General features: G+C 39.0%; 2 protein-coding genes across 2 annotated transcripts; one reads left to right on the top strand and one right to left on the bottom strand.

Annotated features, from left to right (window-relative positions):
* Positions 1-15,914: 15,914 nt before the first annotated feature.
* On the bottom strand, positions 15,915-18,565 carry LOC124291468 (putative nuclease HARBI1). Its single transcript, XM_046728456.1, is given in 5 exon segments — positions 15,915-16,204; positions 16,206-16,311; positions 17,236-17,347; positions 17,624-17,736; positions 18,517-18,565. Coding segments are annotated over 5 exon segments (648 nt in total). The 3' UTR covers positions 15,915-15,936.
* A 774-nt stretch (positions 18,566-19,339) lies between these two features.
* LOC124291475 (dihydrofolate reductase-like) lies at positions 19,340-20,331 on the top strand. The gene has a single exon (XM_046728461.1). It carries the CDS (start codon positions 19,453-19,455, stop codon positions 20,008-20,010), a length of 558 nt encoding a protein of 185 aa, XP_046584417.1. The 5' UTR covers positions 19,340-19,452; the 3' UTR covers positions 20,011-20,331.
* Positions 20,332-23,284: the final 2,953 nt, after the last annotated feature.

Raw genomic sequence — 23,284 nt, 5'->3', positions numbered from 1 at the left:
ATCGTGGAAATCTCAAAACGAGGCTCTGCCGCTAGAAAGGTTTGGCGGTCTGGTACGGACTTGATATTATATCAATCACATTGTGCCTTACAGAACTACATTGAATAGGCGCAAAAGATACATAACAGGTGTAACCAGTGAGCCAGATGTATTGTGAATCATTTTACGACCTCATCAAACTGGGGCAGTCTGTGACTCTTAGTTAAGGTTAGGCTGCCTACACGTCGCCATAAAATATAGAATTACGATGTTATTGAAGATTAAAATTAAAATTCATGTGTAAATACCATTTTCGTATGAAACAAGGAATTGGAATTCAGTGTAACCATAGTTGTTTGTGATGTCTGTTTTCACTTCCACACGAGAAAATTCGGATCGGCTGAAAAGTAGGTCATTGTCTGAATAGGTTAATGAGACACATGTTTCGGTTTGGTACTTTCCAACTTCTAAAATGTCACTCAAATATAAGCTGTAATGTTGTCGTGGTAGAATTCAATAGACTATACATCTTGATATGGACATTATTATATTTTGATAGGTCCGTCCGATTAAACGTCAGGACACATAAACAACACGGTATTTTGGTCTCCGAGTTATGATTACAAACAAAATCGTGATCCAAGTTACTTTTGACTTTTGACATACATAGATGACGTTTCTCTTGACATTTGTACATCTCCAAACGATCCATGGTTTAATTACATGTAAACTTACTGAAAAATTATCCTTGTCTTCACTGTCAGTTGACGGCAAGAGATAAAAATGTTATGTGACATGAAAAGACACAACTCCTCATGTTTGAAAACTGCGTACAAATTGTTCTTTCAATATATATTTTCTTAATTATCTTCACCATCTACTCTGAACACCATACTGACATCGACTTGTTTGTTTGTTGTTTAACGCTGCACTCAGCAATATTCCAGCTACATGACGGCAGTCGGTAAATAATCGAGTCTGGACCAGACAATCCGGTGATCTACAGCATGAACATCGATCCACGCAATTGGGAGCCTGACATGGAGGTGGTAGACTGGAAGTAATGTTACTTTATACAAGTGAGATCCTAATTGTGTGTATGCACAGTTATATATATATACAATAAATACTCGTATGTAAACATATCGCCTACCTTTCAGAACATATAGAACGGCGCCGATCAGGATAATTATGTCTAAGTCAAGTACGATCCATCCTGCCGTACAGTTAACAAACATGCTTCAAGTCACAGTCAACTTGACTGGTCAACTGGACGACAAGGTCAACTTGACATCAGTAAAACCTGCTGCATTTCGTTTCGATCAAGTCACAGTGTTTGCCTGTGGTTATGAGTCGTGGTTATAAATACATTGCCTAAAACAGTTGAAAAAATACACTTACCCAGAAGAGCAAAGAAAACAACGATGTTTTTATCCATGATTGCTGTAGAATGACTTTCAGACAAATATTTTTCTCATTTATACAAACTATACACCCATAATTACTCTGATCAAACGCTGCATTTCCTCCAACTGAGCTACGCCCCGTGAGTTGAGGTTTTTGTCCATGTCACGACGTCCAAACGCTTGACCGCAGTGGTCACCCTGTGATGATGGACACCCCTGGTGTGTCTATCCCTAAACACTGCCCCCATGCTGGCATATACAGAACCAGGGCGGTTAACGCGTCTTATGAAACATTCTCATACATATCCTCGGTTAGGGCATGTCATTAAGAGTCCTCTGCCCCTATTGTGTATTTCTATTTCGTTTGCCTGTTCAGGTTTGGTTTGACTGTTGTTTGTTTGCGTTAAATGCTGTTTACATCAGCGCAAGACAGGACTTCTGAAAAGAAGTATACTGCGGCTGAACATTTGTTAGGTAAAATTTTAAGTCATTGTGAATTAGTAAACTTTTTATTTATTTTTCATTGGTTTAACATAACTATGTTTGTCATTTCCTGTTAGTTTTTGTACAAACTCCAAACACGTATCTCATTTAAACTATGTGACGTTCCTAATGAGAGTTCTTCAACATCGCTCTGTTTCACTGAAGTCAGATCACTGGAGTTTATTTAAGGATATTTATATAACTGACAAATATGACAATGGTATTACAAACCAAACATTACCATGACACTAACAGATGTGCTTTTCGCGCATTGTATGTCATCGTATCCCAAATGCGTAGACTGATGTTCATGCTGTTGATCACTGGATTGTCTGGTCCAGACTCGATTGTTTACAGACCGCCGCCATATAGCTGGAGTGCGACGTTAAAAAAAAAACAAAACAAACAAACATGGTCAGTCGGGACACCAGTTGGTAGCTTACACACTTGCACTGAAATCTGCCTTGTTTGTCATATCTCATATCCTTTTGCCTGACACGACTTTTGAATTATTTGCTACTTTTCGTTTCAAAGTGCTGAGTGCGGCGTAAAACTAAACTCACTCACTCACTTTTCGCACATTGTGACTGGGAGATTGTATTTGGACGTGAGCAAACATTTCACCCAAAACAATTACTTTCCGAGATGTAGGTTAAGAGAGAACAAGCATGGGGTAAATTTCATATGCGCTCAATGACACGGAATTTCGAATGGTCGTACTTTTCCAAACATTTTAGCCATACTTGCATATTTGATCATATCTTAAGTCCAAAGCATCCAAGCACAAGCAGGGATTTTGCAAATTTCTGTGAACATTGTCTTGAACTAAAAGTTTGATTTTTTCCAGTGACCTTTTCACTTGGTGGTGTAGTGAGTGAGGTCAAATTCAACAAGCCCAAGGAATAGGGTTACATGCGACACACTAACGATGATACAATCTGAGCCGCAGTATTCGCGCACTTTTACGACATGTTGATACCACGAATTTGTACCAAATGAACTCAAACGCAATACACAGTAACACACACACACACACACACACACACACACACACACACACACACACACACACACACACACACACGGACCCTTATCGGAACCTGGCACGGTAAACTTGTGGCTGATGACACGAGTAACAATACAAACTATATGTCTTAACCATCCTAGAGGCGCATTCAGGATTTTGATAAGGAAGTGTGTGTGCGTGCGTGCATGTGTGAGTGCGCGCGAGTGTGTGTACAGTCATATCTAAGATACAGGGATGAATTGTATAGATGTTATATAACCTATAACCTCTCAGTGGATCAAGTCTAATCGAATATCCGACACTGGAGCCGCGGTTGTTAACCGAAGAACAGACAATATTTGTATTGAACATGTTTATTTACATATCACAAATCTAGTTTTCATTACATTCTAGCCAGTAATAGACAAATGGTTCCCCAGAATTGTTATAAATACTGTTAATGTCTCGGAAAGCACACTGGGAGGGGCCGTATATTACGGAACAACAATGGGGCACCCACACCACGTCCGCCTACATTCGGCGATATATATCATAACAGCATACCTACGTCGATTGGTCAGTAATACAGCAGCCATATCACACAGGTCTATAGTCACCAATAAAAAAAGCCATCGACAAGTGGTAGCACGTTGTTCCGATTCACAAGGTAAGGAAAGGCGAGTGAGTTTAGTTTTAAGCCGCTTTAAGCACCATTCCAGCAATATCAGTGCAGGGGACACCAAAAGGCTAGGAAGGTAGATAAATGCCTAATTGTACCTCACTTCCGTCGCTTTTAGCATCTATTAACATTACAATATGGACTTCATAAGCGGGCCACGTGTGGATTCGAACCCGGGTCTCCGTCGTAAAACACGCTTTAACTTCGAGGTTACTTAACGCAACACTCAGCAATATTTCAGCTAGAGAGCCTGCAAACAATTGACTCTGGACCAGACAATCCAGTGACGGTTGTTATGAGGAGATCTACGTTGATTAGGTACGACACGCATCCAAATCACATATTGCAGTAAATCTGGCAACCTGGCAATCGAAATCACAGATATTATGTCTGTGTATGTTACTGTGTTTCAATTCAGCGTTATTTAATGCTAAAAGGCATAAATATTGTGTACATTCTAGCATGGCGTCTCGCTTATACATGTACATTCAATCAAGGTAGGGAAGTAATGATAGCATTGATGTTACAAAGGGAAATTCACTGTTTGAGGTCACGTGTTGCCTTAGTCTGTCTTCCTTTAGACATCGTTCGATATCTTCCTTTTATCCTTTGCTAATGAAAATACCGCAAGACTATCTTCACTTCGTAAAGTGAGCGGACAGGAAAGAGTCAGTGTAACATCATAGTCACCAAACCCCCCATAACCAACACAGACAATTCGTCAGCATTCAGTGTTCAACAGTACTTTATGTACATGCTCAAGAGCTTCAAAACAGGACACACACAGACATTTGCGTCCCGAAGTGTCCCCGTCATCTGCAGTATGAGCAGTATATCTCTCAACAATCATGCTTGGTGTGTTCCCAATGACGAACGTTTCCCGCATCAAGGTCAAGGCCATCTAAGCTGTGGCTCTTCTTCCTTTGGCATGACGTGTCTTTCGGGCTTTGCTGCGGGTGCGACTCCGCCATTCTCGGGATCGCTCTTCGTACGTACGTCTTCGGCGTGATCTCACCCTACGTGACCGGTACGTGTCGTTGTCACGTGATGTGCTCAGCGTCACCAGGCCAACCAGCACTGAGGAATGCAAACATACATTATTATTACTATTATAGGATATTTATATAGCGCACATATCCACGCATCCACAGGGGCTTGTATTGCTGAAACTAATACGTCCTAGGTCCAACACTCGTTTACTGATAGCCATCTACATATAAAGAATGAGTGAGTGAGTGAGTGAGTATGGTTTGACGCCGTTTTTAGCAATATTCCAGCAATATCAGGGCGGGGGACACCAGAAATGGGCTTCACACAATGTGCCCATGTGGTACATATAAAGAAGTATAGATGGCTATCAGTGAACGAGTGCTGGACCTAGGACGTAATAAAGCCCCTGTGCACGCAACTTGTCAAATCGAAACTTAATATTTGGAACCAGGCACATCATCGTGAGTAAGGATCCCTCATCCACTCTTATTATAAACCTTTATCTTTCAACAATAGTCCGTTTCAGCTTAATTTTCTTCAAAACTTTTTGCGTGTATTTAGGCGAACGGGTTAAAGGATAATTCTAACGTAATATTATTTTTTGATGTATGGAAAAAATTATTATTAAAATTATTAAAATTTCACACAAAATCCACCTCACCCACTCCGTCTTCTGACTTGTATTTCACCCAAAGATTATAGTTACTGTCAGTCGACCCTTAAAGGAGCTGGTGTCATGTTGTGTGTTGTTGAGGTTATAAGTAGCGTCCTACATGAGGCTTTGTCTCTCAGTATAATTCGGATAACACTTGCAATTATATTTCTTATCACATAATTAACAGTGTCATCTAGGCGTTAAATTTGTGCGATCATAATTATGCAAATGAAATCACCCAACAGAAACTCTGGTAATATAATCAATTGATGATAATGAGATCCTTTCCTAAACAACTTTTTTGTTTTTCTGAAAATGTTCAGGTTACTGTTACGTGAACGTTTGTGTCGGACTTAATGGACTGGATGGGGTTTCTATGGTTACCATAAAAATGTGAATAGAATTTTGATTATCTCCAGAATTATCTCATCTAACAAGAGATGATTAACCACGTATGTTTCAGTATATGTTGGGAATAACAGTCCTCTATTGTGTGAATTCAGCACAGTTTTCGTCGAGATTAGTATATTAAGCGAGTCAGTTTTACGCCGCTTTTAGCAATATTCCAGCAATATCACGGCGGGGGACACCAGAAATGGGCTTCATTGTACCCATGTGGGGAATCGAACCCGGGTCGTCAGCGTGACGAACGGACGCTTTAACCACCAGGCTACCCTACAGCCCCTGGTAGTTATACTGAGCGGGGATTACGTTGAAGATGTACGGTCATTGTCTTGTATACGTCATCTGTGCACACGAGCAAACACATTGTGATAATTAATCTCCAGATCATACTGGGCCTCACGCTACGTCAGCTGAACAAATACGTTCGGAATGTCAGCCAGAAACAGCTTGTATCCAGACATAGCTAAAATAGTGTGACACGAAGGTTAAGCCACACCATATAGTATATATCAGGGACATATGTCAACCACTGCAATAATTATCAGAACAGTTATAACAATGTAATGTTGTCTAAGTGTTTACATTTTTACTAAAACCTATAAAAAAAGGTGATGTTTTTAGTAAAAAACGGTGCTTGTAAATAGCATGAAAATATAAATATTAGTCTCCAATATATAAAAACATATATTCAACAACCACAGGGGTTGTAACGCTAAAAACTGCCATCAAGGTATATACTGTCACTGACGGGGTCTTAGTACCATATAGTACTAAGACCCCATCAGTGATAGTACTAAGACCCCACCAGTGATAGTATATAGTACTTAGACCCCATCAGTGGTAGTATATACCTTGATGGCAGTTTTTAGCGTTACAAGCCCTGTGTCAACAACAACAAATCAGCCATGGTACAAATTCAAGGTACATGTAAAAAGATTAAAACAAAGGTGAAATTCAGCGTCGCACCCCAGAGGCTTGTGTTGCTGAAAATAATACGTCCTAGGTCTAACAAGTGTTCACTGATAGCATCTACATAAAAATAAGTATAGATGGCTATCAGTGAACGAGTGTTGAACCTAGGACGTATTATTTTCGGCAATACAAGCTCCTGTTCGTCGCACAACAGCTGCTTCCTGCACAGGTCCCAGTTATCTGCATACCGCCGTTTTACACACGTATGTTACACAGACAGTTTGTAATGCAAAGACGACAGTAACCCACAAACTTTAAAGTAGACTAACTACAGTCCAAGCCTCGATGGCATTGTGAAACGGATCACTGGAATTATGGGGAGCAGAGCAAGCACACAAGCAATCAATCAAGCAAACATTCTGTTTGAGTGAGTGAGCTTAGTTTTACTCCGCTTTTAGCAATATTCCAGCAATATCAAGGCTGGGGACACCAGAAATGGGCTTCACACATTGTACCCATGTGGGGAATCGAACCCGAACCCGGGTCTTCAGCGTAACGAGCGAACGCTTTAACCACTAGGCTACCCCACCGCACCATACTCTTTAGGCAAGGAGATGTGTACTCACCAATGAGAACCAGTACCGACACGATGAACACTTGCATTTTGTCCGATCCACGATCCCAGGTTTAAGGTAAATTATAGAATAATCCCGGCACAAATATTACCGATAATCCCAAAAACGGATTTCAAGTATTAAAAGCCGGTTATATTTTCACACGCCTCGGATACTGCCTCTCTGGTGGGAATGTATTTTTGTCACCTTAATTCGCGAACCCAACGTGACAATGACAATAATTCTGTAAATTATGCACTGAGTCACGAGGATGAGACGCCCCGGATTGCCCACGTCACCATCATCTGCGCGACATCACAGGGGGCGGATTTACAGATCACCGGAGTTGCTGTCACCGTTAGAAGTATTTCGTTTATCTCGTTACATAAAAGAGAAAGATATTTCAGTCCTTTATCTAAATATTTGATAAAAAGTACTGGTCATTATATTACGTCAATTCATATTGTGATCAAACGCATATCCACCGATTTCTTTCATTTTTCTGCATAAAATACACACTGCGACTATTTGTTTATTCATTCATCTCATATCACAAGCAACAACATAATACTGAGTGAGTGAGTGGGTTTAGTTTTACGTCGCACTCAGCAATATTCCAGCTATATGGCGGCGATCTGTTAATAATCGAGTCTGAACCAGACAATCCAGTGATCAACAGCATGAGCATCGATCTGCACAATTGGGAACCGATGACATGTGTCAACAAAGTCAGCGAGCCTGACCACCCGATCCTGTTAGTCGCCTCTTACGACAAGCATGGGTTACTGAAGGTTCATTCTAACCCGGACCTTCACGGGTACAACATAATACTGATTTTCACTAGCTGCGTAACATGTACATAACTATTTAGGTCTGCTTATTAGACTAACGCTTAGTCTCTGAAATATATAATTCTCATACAAGCAAATAACTCCATATAAATTGGAAATGAGTCCCAGTGAGCTCAGAGATTCAGGACCGGATTAAATCTAGACATGCTTCATCTAGAGAGTTTACATTGCGGAGAGGGCTATACGGAAGGGAGCATAATGTGGTTCAGGGTCTCTGAGACAGACTAGGGACTGTGAAACAGACTAAGGACTGCGAGACAGACCAGGGTCTATGAGACAGACTAAGGACTGTGAGACAGACTAGGGACTGTGAGACAGACTAAGGACTGCGAGACAGACTAAGGACTGTGAGACAGACTAAGGACTGTGAGACAGACCAGGGACTGTGAGACAGACCAGGGACTGTGAGACAGATTAAGGACTGTGAGACAGACCATGGACTATGAGACAGACTAAGGACTGTGAGACAGACTAGGGACGGTAAGACAGATTAAGGACTGCGAGACAGACTAGGGACTGTGAGACAGACTAAGGACTGTGAGACAGATTAGGGACGGTAAGACAGATTAAGGACTGTGAGACAGACCAGGGACTGTGAGACAGACTAAGGACTGCGAGACAGACTAAGGACTGTGAGACAGACTAAGGACTGTGAGACAGACCAGGGACTGTGAGACAGACCAGGGACTGTGAGACAAACTAAGGACTGTGAGACAGACCAGGGACTGTGAGACAGACCAGGGACTGTGAGACAGACTAAGGACTGCGAGACAGACTAAGGACTGTGAGACAGACTAAGGACTGTGAGACAGACCAGGGACTGTGAGACAGACCAGGGACTGTGAGACAGACCAGAGACTGTGAGACAGACCAGGGACTGTGAGACAGACCAGGGACTGTGAGACAGACCAGTGACTGTGAGACAGACTAAGGACTGTGAGACAGACCAAGGACTGTGAGACAGACCAAGGACTGTGAGACAGACCAGGGACTGTGAGACAGACCAGGGACTGTGAGACAGACTATGGACTGTGAGACAGACCAGGGACTGTGAGACAGACTAAGGACTGTGAGACAGACTAGGGACGGTAAGACAGATTAAGGACTGTGACTTTCAGTTGGTTCTCTTTGGGTCATCGCACCCAGGCGTTAAACACCAAAGTGAAGAAAAACAAAAATAGCATGGAGTATGTTATTTTCCTGTCTGTCGTACAGACCCTGAAGCAAATATATCCAAGAAAGCCGACGCAAGTCTAGAAAATGTGGCAAGTCTAGATTTTCTCAGCTTCTGAAAATGAAGAAAATCTCAGGGCTCCTTTTCAATATATTTTATATTTTTTTACTATGAACTTTTTTCAGTAAAATATATTCATTTCAGAGACTAGTTATTTTCCTGTCTGTGTCTCTATGTTTACGCCACAAGTGCAGACATTTAACACACCCCGCACGAGACGCGATTATATAAGGACAACTACATGCCTTTTGTCAGATACAATGTATTAGTCTTTTCGTGAGGTCTGAAAACTATATTTTCACTCGTAAATTAGAGAATCTATTTATTACAGTAGCTAATATATGCTTTTGAAAACGTAAAACGCACCGGTTATTACCTATCTAAAATGTACACGAATGGGGAGAAATATAATGGGAGGTGAAATGGGGTTAACGTCGTACTTGGGAATATTTCGCTCATGAATACCCGACTCACACACCTTATACAGTCCTTGTTTTACCCATTAATGCCGAGCGTCAGGCATTGGTATGACGCGGCCGGGAATCGAACCCGCGACCTTTCGCGAAGAGAAATATAATAAGTCATCGAGGCCTTTCGATGGCATCTGTATGCGAAAAGAATACAATGCAAAGTAGTTATTTATTTCCTTGAAGAATAATATAAATATCATGGGTTTGGAGGTTTTACTCGTATTTAAAACATTTGTGTTCTGATCAACTGGTTATTTTGACATTTTAACTATGCACTTTGTTTCGCAAAGCGGGCACTCTCTTCCGTCATAAGCTTAAGTGATACGTGATTTCACAGGGGGAACACAATTTCAAACAGCTTAAAATATTGGACAGACGGCAACACATGGACGATTACACTAACAGACTTAGGCGGGTTCTCTACATCAGTTTGTTTGCTTGTTTCGTGTGTAACGCTGAACTCAGAAATATTCCAGCTATATGACGGCGGTCTGTAAATTATCCAGTGATTGACGTTATGAGCAGCGATCTTCCCAACTGGGGTCTGACCACCCGATCCCGTTAGCTGCCTATAACGACAGGCATGGAATGTTAAAGACCTATCCTAAGCTGGACTGTCACTGGTCCCGACATTACTAAAGGGAAGTAACCTGTAATCTTGTTTGTACACGTTTTAACTCCCTTTGAACACAAGTCACAGTTACTTCCCTTCGACAATCAAAGACACGGCTTTTCAATTCTATGTGTAATATCGTGTATGTAACTTAATGAGTCTGGTCTGAAGTAAACGGAAATCATCGGCGCACGACCCACACACTCCGTCCATTCAGCATATATACTACTCACAATTTGATAAGGATCACACAATTTCACAACTTTACTTAAACATAGATTTATAATATGAAATTGTATCAATGTAAAACTGGATAAATAATGATATGGTAACCCCACTTCAGGCAGACAGCCACTTTATTCTAACCTTATGCACTTGATACATGAGTAACCATAAAAATGGTTTTCATGGCACCAATGAACCATTTTGCAAATCATGGAACGAGTGGCTGACAAATAAAAAACACCTGTCAATAGCAGGTACATATCATTCACAAGATGAAATGACAAATTGAAACCTAGGAACCATGCTTACAATAAGCTTAGAAATTTAAACCAAATTTGACCCCACATCATAGTTTTCTGTTGAATCCATGATTTGATCCTTAGCAAAGTGTGAAAAGTATAGGGGCGGTAGGGTAGCCTAGTGGTTAAAGCGTTAGCTCGTCACGCCGAAGACCCGGGTTCGAATCCCCACATGGGTACAATGTGTGAAGCCCATGTCTGGTGTCTCCCGCCGTGATGTTGCTGGAATATTTCTAAAAGCGGCTTAAAACAAGTTTCAGTCAGTCGGTGAATAGTATATGTGCCGTCAGATACAAAACACTTAGACGACGGCAAGAAAATAGTGGAGAAAAAATAGCCGGAAATGGATGAAATTCTCCCAAAACATGCATTAATGTCTTTGCACTCAGTATGTCAACCACAAATTCAAAGGAGAAATGTTAAAGGAACTAAGTGGAAGATATGTTTGTATTGAGTAGTTGCATATGCAGTGAGTGAGAGTACAAGTTTCCTGTCTTGTGTAATATGTTGCAGTCATCAGTGGTTATCATAGAGAATACTACACGAGGTCTTATTACATACGAATTATACGAAACGAGTGTCCTTCCTATGGTATCTGACCGAGCGAAAGCGAGGTCAGATAACATAGGAAGGTCACGAGTTTATCTGTCACGTCTTACATGCATTTAAATTGACAAAATAATGTATTTTTGTTATGTTTTTGGTTTCAAACCGAAACCGGTTTCATAAAGTGGTTGCGGAAGAGTTTTGTACTGTAGTACAATATTTGCATGACGTCACACTAATGCCGTCACTGCCATGGTAACCGACGTCACGATGCATGTCAGTTGTCATCGCCTCGTACAGCCTCCTACAGTAAACTACTCCGTTGCACCTCGTTTCTTGGTTTCCAGTTGCCTCATTCGGCTAACATCACTGGTGGAAACATTGAGTTTATGTTTTTCGACAGATATAATGTCTCAGTTCGACTCACAATTAAACAGCGACACGGCAACGTTCGCAATGTTTACATTCCCACAATGCATTTAAGTTGTAGAATGAATGAATTCACGTGTTTGTTATGAATGAAAAAATAGTTACGTCAGAATGTGACCTAATTGAGAGGTCATCGGTTATCCAATCAAATCGTTAGAATTTCAGGTCAAGTCGTTACGACACAGGTCAACGCGATACGACACTCGTGTGACGTACGAGATTAGTATGCAACTACCCATACGTTGACCACGTGGGTAATAAATTATGATACCGTTGGTCTGTTTAGTCTAGCCCTACTTGATGATAAATCTTTGATTTAGGGAATGTATAACGATTTTGATGATCATTTATTCAGTGAAAAATATGTGTAATATCCCACCAGTATGTAATACCTTGTCTGTCAGTCTGTCTGTCCTGTCCGTCCGTAATTCATTTCTTTTCCGGAGCAGAACTTGAAAACCGCTCATTATTTCTTTCTGAAACTTTGTATGCATCAGCCAAGTACTGAAGTGGTGCCTTTTGATATTTTCAGAATACTAAAATTTCATTTTAATGGCTAGACGTTGAACTCATTCCAGGTAAGGGTTTGTTTATGGATCAGCAAAATGATCTTAGGATTTATGTGGAACTGGTGGGATAGTCATCTTCTGATGAATTTTGTTGTCACATTGATATAGAATAAACCTGACTTGTCTTAACTTGATATAATAACTACTTTTAAAACAAATATAAAATATATATACTAATTTACTAAATATTAACTCATGTGAAATTAAATGATATGGTAGAATTACCAAGACAGAAAGGCCATGGGCTCTTAATAGACAAAGGCTAATCATTTTATATTTTTGCATTCAGATTTTCCCAATTTGTTTCATTTGCAAATTGTCTAATTTGTCTAGACTGAACGACCCTTTCTCATTGTAAAAGCTACAAAAACTTTTACAAAATCACACAGATTAGCATTAGCAAGGGGGGGTTTAGATTTCAAAGGGAGGTAATTCGATCATGAAATTGATAAAAATGCAGACCACATGTGAAAGTCACCCATTTTGAATTTGTTTTAAAATGCCTTTGTCACTTGAAAAAAAATATTTTAAGGTATGATTTATTAAGTATATACTTTTTTCTTTAAAATAAGAAAGTTTCATTAGTGTAATAAGACATTTTCCCCACAAAATCAAATTTTCAAAAACATATTTCATCATAACAAAACTATTAAACCAAGTCTAGCTCTGAATATAGTTATTACACATCTGCCATTTACCACAGCCTGTAGTGCACATACTATTTCCCATCTTTGTAGAAGGGATTTGCTTCAAATCAACGTAAACTGAGGGTACCCTCATGACCTGGGTTTCAGCCCACACTGACTGAGGTCAGGATGAGTTATCTGCCCTTAGCTTGAGCATTGCTAAAATGTAGCCTTGAATTTATGATTCACGATCAACACAACCTGAAAATACTTTCTGATAAAAGTTGCAGTCAGGCTTCTCATAAATGGATTGTTTATATAGAAAAAAACCAAATGAATATAGAAACTTCAAATGGTTAGATGCCGATCGCTTACTCACTGTCGAGTCCGATTTTCGATCACCTACAACTCCTACGTTTTCATATTTCACGGATATAAACATACTCTTAAATCATATCCTGGCTAATAAGGTAATTCTTTTCATAAATATGCACAGTGAAGTGACATGAATAACAAGTTTTTGACGGCGCTTGACATTGAAATGATCAGTGTGGTTTATCTGTTACAGAATTTGTAAAGATGACTTCATATTAACTTATTTTACAGGCCTGGAAACGTAGTAAAAAGATTTTTATATCTCCTTATGCTAGATCTAGATAATATATTTTGAATAAAATGTTGGAGGCAAATATTTGGTCATTATAATTCTCTGATCAATGGTTATCTAGTTACATTTGATCATGATGAAAACTTGTAAATTTATTTGTGTACTGAATATGATTATTGTCTAGATTTTTAACAAATATATAGTATAAAAAAAAATGAAAATCACAACATTACAACAATATTTCAAATCCTCTTTTTTATTCAACTCTACCACATAAGGCAATTAAAAATATCCAAGAAAATGTCTATTAGACTGTCTCAATAATCCAAATAAAAAATAACTATGTTCAGAAAATGACCAGAGATAATAGAACAGATGGACACTTGTAAATATTTAATGAGCGACAATAATTTAAGCATAACTGAAAATTCTTCATATCATAATATTGTTGTTCCAGGAAATCCAATTAGGTAAAAAGAACTGTGGAGGAGGTGAAGAAGCAATACGCTAATATAAAGCAGAGAGGTAAGAACAATATATTCAATAAACAATCATAATTGCAAAAGGGAAAGTGACTGATTGGAAAATAACAATTAATAGAAGACATACCTTCACTGCCTTGTATAACAATTTCAAGTATAGACTGAAGGCCCATACACAATATAATTGCAAATATTAATAAATTTAATATACAAATAATGAATGAAGTGAATGATACTTGAATTGTCATGAATATGTATGTTAATGATATGTACTTATTACAGGTAGGTAATTTAATTTGAAATTCCTATTATGATTTGGTTTTATGTGTTTGGCAATTCATAGCTAGTAGATTGTTCGAAATGTAAATGTAATATAGTCATAAATGCCAATATGACAGTGTTTTGTAAGATTCTTATGCTATTTCAGAAACATATCAATATATTGTATTCTTCATCGCAAAGGACAAAGCAGACGCTATACGCCGGACAAAGACAGGTGGTGGACCGAAGCCCCCCTCACCCTCTCTACCAGAGGCCATGGTCCTAGAGGACTTAGCTGACAGGCCTACCCTACAAGGCCTGGTAGATGGCTTTGACTCGGAAGGTAAGTGATGCTATTTTAACATAATAGAACACTTTAAAATTCACGGTCATAATGTTTTAATTGTTTGGAAAAAAGGTTTCATAGGCACAATTGACCATACGGCTTGCCCTAAAAAATGTACAGTAATTTCAAGAGTTGCCATTCTCATTAATTAAATTTTTCTCCATTTTGTGCATGACCGAGTGTCACATTGTGCTGAATTTATATCTTGTGATTTTGGCCATCTCATTTTATCAAACACTGATTATAGGGAAGTCGCAATGAATAATAAGCCTATTATTGCATCAAAAGCAATCTAAAGTGGGGTATAAATGCACTAATATAGCCAATTGCATTTTGGAAAGTGTGCTCTTGTGCCCTTAATTAGTACACATGAAATCAAATCTGAGTAGTTTTATTCAAATCATATGAAGCCCATAAACAAATTGCCTGAGGATTAGGCAGATCACCAACTTGTTGAGTTGTATCTGTTACAGATTTCAGTAGTGTGATCAACTCCATGGCGATGGAGGGGAGTCTGCCTGAAGGTGAAGCTCACCTACCTGTCAGTCAGGAATGTATTCCCAGTGAGTATAAACATCTTAATATATCTGTGCACAAAAAGCCCTATATTTAATATCATTAAAAAAAGAGATTTTCCAATAATACCGGTAGACATCCAAATTGTTTACATTCTTTGACATCTTTTAAGTTTGGAAGTCTAAATAGATCAACAGGCTCTGCATGTTTAGAGATTGAGGATATAATGTCAAAATGTGTACACTTCCTTAGATAAATAGGCAATGTCTGGTCTACAGTACTTGTAGATAGTATACCTGTCAATCATCAAAAAACAAATTCCAAATTTGTCATATTTGTTCCAGATTGCACCTTGCCTGTTGATGTCCTCATTGACAATAAGGGTATCCTGCACGTCCCCTCCACAACAACAACAACAAAATTGAGCAAGAAAAGAAAGTTACTAGATGATGAAATGTCTGTTCTCCAAGCGGAAAGAGACAAATACATTGCAGAATGGGAAAAGTTAAAGCAAGAAGCCATTTTTTTCAGAATTAAGGCTGAGGTGGAAGAGCTGAAAAAAGAAAAATTACAATTGGAAATAATGAAGCTGAAGTGTCAAAATGAGCAGTGATTTGTGATCTAAATAGAATCCAACTATCATATTTGTACATAAAATATATAACACAATGAAAATTTGTTTGTTCATTATGTTATATAAGAAGTCATCATTTGAAGATAATTTGTACAATATTCAGGTGAAGTATGACTGACAAAGATAATTTCTAACATTTGTTCCACTCAGATCATCAGCAACTTGGAGAGTGAATTTATCATCATTACAATCATCGTAATCAACATTAATTACATCTTGGCGGTCAATGCCGATATTATGTAATATTACACTTGTAACAATTACGTTACATGCACTCTTGGGTGACATGCGCAAACCACTGTGCAGACAAGAAAATCTGCGCTTAAGGATTCCAAATGTTTGCTCAATAAGAACTCTGGTTTTCGTTTGACTTGAATTTTTCTTGAGCCCTGTTTGCTGGAGATAGATACGGTGTCATTAGGTAGGACTTGCATGGGTAGCCAGAGTCTCCCAGAAGTAAACCCTTGTAAGTACCTGAAATAGAAATGACAAATTATAAATGTCAAGTATTCTTTGCTTGTTATTTGTATATGATGTCAATTTGATTAAGTCATAGGCTGGAGAATTCATGTACAATGAACTGGAAAGGAGGTTAGGATATGGTGTTTTAGTATAGTTGGGTAATCATAATAATTCTATATCAAATAGTTAAATATGATTTACTTAGTATTTAGTGTTATTGGGTAGTTACACTAAGTCTTGTGTGAGTTGCTGGATTATTATGTACATAATCCTATGACATGTTAGGTTATGTGGACTGTAGTGCATTGTTGGTATGAGAAACAGTGTGTGTGTGTGCACACGTGTGTGTGGCTAATATGTATTGTATTTCATTGTGTTATGTTATTATTAGGTACTAAATACACTCATTGGCCACTGGTGACTTATTCCTGTGGAGTACCTGCGTCTATGAGATGAGGTTAATTTTATTCTTAGGTGATGATATTAATGTGTTTTTATCTTACTGATTAGATTTTCATCTGTATGACTACAATTTGTGATATATGCTTAGATATATACATATATTAAGTAAGCCTTGTTGTGTACTGAAAATGTTAAATTTAATTGTATGTTTACTTAAAGATACTTGTTGCTGTACACCAGTAATTTGTTTATGTTTTGTTTCAAGGGTTTTGTCACAATATCCACTGTGAGGGATCATCAAATCCCAGACAATAAATCTCTAAACCCTTCACAAGTTTTCGTCATTACTAAATCTTCACGAGATACCCGTTATATGAGTACATTCACAATGGCATTCACATGAAATTATTAAATGTATTCTCATCGCTCTTACTACTAGAGGTCTGATGATACAATATGCACTGTCATATCCTGGATTGATATGATTAATAGAACAGTGACATAAATATCAACATAAGCAAAGTTTATACATACCATTTTCGAATGCCACACTGATTTGACTGTCCCGGAAAATTCTACTGTCATGCACACTTCCAGGCCATTTAGCCACACAGTTGGTAACTCTAAACTGTGCATCACAGATCATCTGCCACAAGAAAATAATAATTTGTTGAGTAAATGTAATATTTGGGTTGAATGTTAATTCCATAACATGTAGTAAAAGTAAACTAATGATTATTTTTGATAATCAAAATTAGTTTTCATTTTTACTATGATGTGAAAAATTACAATAACATAATCATGAATTAATTTTAATACAAATTCATTACTATTTATTTTTAATATTCAGTTCTAGGAATATGAACAATTTTCAGTATGGAATATGTTTTTAACTTGAAGAATTTTAACACATGAAACTCACCTGAACATTGAGTGAATGAAATCCCTTTCTGTTCACATAGTCACTTTCAGCTTTATTTGGGGCAATGATCCTTATGAACGTGCCATCAACACATCCCAATACGTTTGGAAACCCTACAAGGTGTAAACAATTATCTAAATTTAAGATTGAAATGATAACAATACCATAGGCAATATCTTTGCAATGTTTATATATTTAAGAGGTGATTTTTTTTTTATTCCGCTTCGCAGTTCAACTTTTATATCTTGAAACAGCATTTGGATTGAACTCCCCACACTCCGGCACAGCGATGACCAACATAACATCACTGCCACAGGCTAATTTGCATATCACGCGACCGGACTTTTCTCTTGTTTGTAAACAAACGCGCATATTCATAATAAGAAGAGACTGGACTCACGAAAGCTTTTCGGCGCTCTCTTCATATTGTTTTACATTGTTACATATATATTCTTCCACAACTGCGACAGTAAGGTCTATGACAGTACATATTTAGATATCCAACTGGCTGCATCGTTTGCTCTCCATCAGCTTCGATGACAGCACGTGGAGCCGTACAACCTATGTAAACAGAGAATCGCTACGCAAATCGAAATAGTGTTACATGTTTTTGGATATTTTCTCAGTGAAACTAAACCATTCTACTAAAGATGTTTTGTTAGATGTGTACACTCGTCAAAATAAAAGAGTAAAAGAAATCTGTACATTATATTGAATGGACATTGCAAGATGTGACGAATCGTCACATTTTTCTGGCCTGTGGCAGAGGTACTATGCTGGCTTGCCGCATGGAACTCTGGGTAGGAGAGTGTGATCTCCCTTTACATAACATCCGGTAAGGATTCTTCACCGTGGTTTTGATATTTACTGGCTAAGAAAATAAAGATGTTTACCTGCAATCTTGTAAAACATGGACTTGCATGAGTCCGTGTCCACGGGCATCTTAATGTAGCGCTGTGCCAGGGGAACCAAAGCTCCGCAAAAGTCCCTAATTGACCGATACACCGACGATGCGGAAATGCTACGGTACGTATCGGCAGTAAGGGAACAAAACCCACCGGTCGTCAGAAACCGGAGAGAGACGAGCACCTGCGTGATAGGGCAGGGGGCAGCTCCTAGCGGTATCTCTCCTCAGCTGGCCAGCTACCAACGACACTATAAACAGGATGGTTTCAGGTCGGAAACGATAGCGAGCAAACACCGATTCCTCAGACATGGTTTCAAGAGGGTTGCTACGGTCGATTAACCCTCTCGCCACTCTAGACTTGTTTCTCCGACGGCGTTGTTGCCTTTTCCTTTACGCCATTTTCATCTCAAATAATGACTTAAGTTACCTACCAAGCAGACTCAAATATTTTGAGTTTTTAACTCAAGTTGAGTCGAAAAACAAACTCAGTTTTGTTTGAGAAATGCATTTTGCTGAGTTTTCTCAAATTTGAGTAAAAACCCAAACTTAAGTCTGAAAACAGTCTGCAATCTGGAACTTACCTGATTAACCAAACAAAAGGTAAGTTCATCTGGGAAAAGTAGATCCGAGTCAGTCGTGAACTTTTTCAAACTCTTTTCACTTTGATAGCATCTCCATGAACTTACAAAACCATAGTGATTATAGATGTCACTAAAATTCAAGGCTAGTGGGCGTATTTACAGTGGAGTAAGTCAGGATGACATTAAAGGGCGGCTCAAGAAGTGGGTGTACATGGTCAAAGGGAGATAACAATACCCTAAACTATCGTGTGCGTGAAGAAAATAATCTTGAGACGCTCCAGTTCGTTTTTAGCCAACCAGAAACGAGTAATGTGATTCCGCGGTAATTCAAATATATCAACATGCGGGACTTTCGCCTCAAGCTTGTTGTTGCTGTATGTAAGAATGGAGGTATCGGAAAAGATGGACAGTTACCGTGGAGGCTTAAGAGGGATATGGCTTTTTTCAAGTCCATTACATCAAGTTCAACCAATATCAACAAGCAAAACGTGGTTATCATGGGTCGCAAGACGTGGAATTCCATTCCCGCCAAGTTTCGCCCATTAAAAGACCGGATTAACATTGTGTTGAGCAGGACAATGGAGACAGTTCCAGAAAGCGTCGTACTGTCGAGGAGTCTGGAGGAAGCACTGGAGTACACAGAAAGAGAAGTGAAGGATAAGATAGATTCTGTGTTTGTGATTGGCGGCAGTTCTGTGTATAAGGAAGCCATTGAGGGTCCGTGGAGCACGAGAGTGTACCTCACGCGGGTGTTGGCGGAGTTTGAGTGTGATACTTTCATGCCTTCTCTGGAGGAGTTGAATTTCAAGAAGACCGAGGGTGTTGAAAACGTTCCTGAAGGTGTACACACAGATAATGGAACAGAGTTTGTGTTCGAAGTTTACGACAAGATTGTGTAGACAGTAATGCGATTGTTGAAGAAGCAGTCGTAAAATGACGCTCTCGACACGAAAAATATCTGTCTTCCATGGGACCAAATCAAAATATTAACGTTTTTCTGTGCCTTGTGATCGGGCAGTTTTACTCATGATATTTTTCACTTCTGCCCGAAATGAAACGTAATTTCAAATGACGATCGTTTGTAATTTCAATTGGGGTTTATTGGGGTTTTTTCAGGTATAATGTTGTGCGAGGGCGTATTTGGGTGGGGGGCGTTGTTGGGGGCGTGGCCCCCTCCCCACACCTTCAAATAATTAGCAAAATAAATAATCATTGAATTATATTGCTTTTGTGTTCATTATTTTGCGCCATTCTGCCCTTAGTTGCCACGATTTGAGCATAGTTACTTTCATGACTTTAGGGACCGGTCATAATATATGGCTAGGGGTTTTGTAAATTTTGTAAAATTTATGTGCAAAATAAGTGACCCCCCTGCATGTCATGTACAAAATCAATGACCCCACACCCATAATTTTTAACATGTTTAAACATACTTTTTGTACAAAATTGCTTTCTCTCCCCTACGTGTGTACAAAATTGATGACACCCCCTAGCTCCCCAAAACAAAATGGGTGACCCCCCTTACAATCATCACCATCCCCCCTAGCCATAAATTATGAACGGTCCCTTATAGAAATTGGGCACCCCTTCCTGTTGTGAAATACATACATATTTGGTAACTTCAGTGAATGGATGGCAGGTTATATTTGCATACCAATGTACAGAGTGTGTGTGCTTGGTCTTTTTTGGTTTTTTGTTGTTTTTTTATTTGTTTTATAGGTACTTATCATGCTTATTATATAAAATTCTGAAACATGGTGTAGACTTGATATATATGGCTAGAACATTGCCTAAATGATGGGATGTTTTACACTCTCCTGCACTTATGCTTATATTGAGCATGTTGAAGGCATGTATTCTGAGGTGTATGTGGTACTACACATGTAATAATGATCAGGATTTTAATCGGGAAGTTGTGGCACTCCCAGCTTTTACTTGTTATCATTTACATTCCGGAGGTCCAGAGCTGCAATATCATGCCCAGGGATGGGGGAAAACAGTATCAGGAATATTTTCCCACTTCCCACTCTCTTACTGTTCACAGCAGGCTAAAAAACCCAACTCACTTATGCAAATAGATCGTCGCATTAGATCCAGGATCCACTTTTGGTTTTACTGTGTTTTGTGTTTCAGTGTTTTGACATGTTATCTGAACAAATCAATGTACTTGCCCAGTCAGTGAGGAGGTTAGCTGTTTGAAACAAGGTGATAATAAGGATGAGATGGGAAGACTGGGTAACCAAGCTGATGTCATCATGTACCGATAGCATTGGGCGGTGCTTATGATTTCCATTCCTTGTTTGTCTCCATTAGACTATAAACATGATAAACATACTGCCTTCATATACAGATGGAATGTTACTCAACTTACTGTCTCAGTGTTAAACGACCGCCTCCGTGGTGTAGTGGTTAGAGCGTCCGCCTGGAGAGCGGAAGATTGCGGGTTCGACACCTAACCGCGGCATACCAAAAGACGTTAAAATATGGTACTTGTTGGTCCCTGCCTGGCGCTTGGCATTAATGGGTACAAGAAGGACTGGTCGGCTCAGAGTCAGTATAATGTGTCTGAGTGGGGTATTCATGCTTCACTGCGGCATGGTATCTCAGTGGGCTACCACTATAAAAAACAGCTTCAGTCAGGGCTAGTACAAGCAGCCGCACACACGCATGCACATCGTCATATGAGCGAAATATTCTCAAGCACGACGTTAAACCCAATTTCACCTCACCTCAGTGTTAAACAATGGATTTTCTAACAATACTCATTGTAAATGGATCATCGACATAAAATCTGGTGTGTGGCTATGGTGTTGAGGTCTTATAATAATCATAATTCTTTGCAGTAACCTTCAGGTAGGGGGGCTCGTTCACTTGCATGTTTAGATCGATGCTCATGATGTTGATCACGGTAATGTCTGGTCCAGACTTGATTATTTACAGTCAGTTTCGTTTTACGTCGCCCTCAGCAATATTCCAGCTATATGGCAGCAGTCTGTAAATAATAGACCAGACAATCCAGTGATCAACAGCATGAACATCATTACAATTTTGATACAATGACACGCCAACCAAGTCAGTGAGTCTGACCACCCAATCCCGTTACTCACCTCTTATGGACAAGAATGGGTTACTGAAGATCAATTTTAACCCGGATCTTCACAGGCCGAATATTTACAGACCACCCAGGAATATCGCAGAGTGTGATGTTAATCAAGAAACAATCCTTTAAGACTAGTCTAGGCGGGCCTGATCAACTAAATGTTCGTTGCACTATGTCATTTGTAAGCCTATGATAAAGTATAGTGTTATGATACTTCGTAATGCTTCGAACGCACTGATCTGTATCAGTGTATCTCATAGTGTTGGGAATTGGTTAAAATCTCATAATTGATGATTGGTTCATTACTACCGATCAGTCATCGAAAATAATTGGTTAGCGTCATTTATGAAATTTGTTAATGCACAAAAAAATAAGGTAAAAAACAAGTAGTTGTTTTGGATTTTTTGGGCAAAATTTCACATCTTTAAAGGATGACTAGTATGATAGGAACATAAATTTCTTGGAGCCTTAAGATCAATTCAATCGTGACTTGAAACGAGCTTGTAGTGCTTACGAAATATAACAGACAAAACCAACCATGTGAAAAATATTGTTAATGAAAACAAGTGTTCCAGAATAGTTTGTGTTCGATTATGAGAAATTGTGATCGATTGCTTGGTCGTTTAGTCACTGCGACCAGTCTTCGATTATTTCAATTAATCGGACCACCACTAGTATCTCACACATATAACAAACAATACTTTGAAGTGAAAATATTGCACTTTATTGTGCCAACAAGGGTATGTATATATATCATCAGGCCAAAACAAGATGGGCCCTGTCATGGAGAGCAATGTACAATAACTGACAAACAATACAGTTTGCAGGTTAATTGGTGAAGGAACATTTCTTCAACACTTAGCTGCAAAGCCCATGTAAACATGCCGTTCAACTTTCATTCCAGAAATCATATCGACAATCTCATAATCACCTCCCTTTCAATGATTGTAACTTGCTTTCCAATTCTAAGGGGTAGTCTCCCTTTGCTATGGGTTGTTTCACATGGAGCGTATCTCATCAGTAGAGATGGTGTCTTCTGGGGAGTTGTCTCCCTTGAATTGCGAAGTCTCCAT

Source organism: Haliotis rubra, unplaced genomic scaffold (assembly GCF_003918875.1).
Source record: "Haliotis rubra isolate DU_JTF1 unplaced genomic scaffold, ASM391887v1 Scf492, whole genome shotgun sequence".
Lineage (NCBI taxonomy): Eukaryota > Metazoa > Mollusca > Gastropoda > Lepetellida > Haliotidae > Haliotis > Haliotis rubra.
Note: the sequence above shows the minus strand (reverse complement) of the source record. Positions and strands in the feature narration are given on the sequence as shown.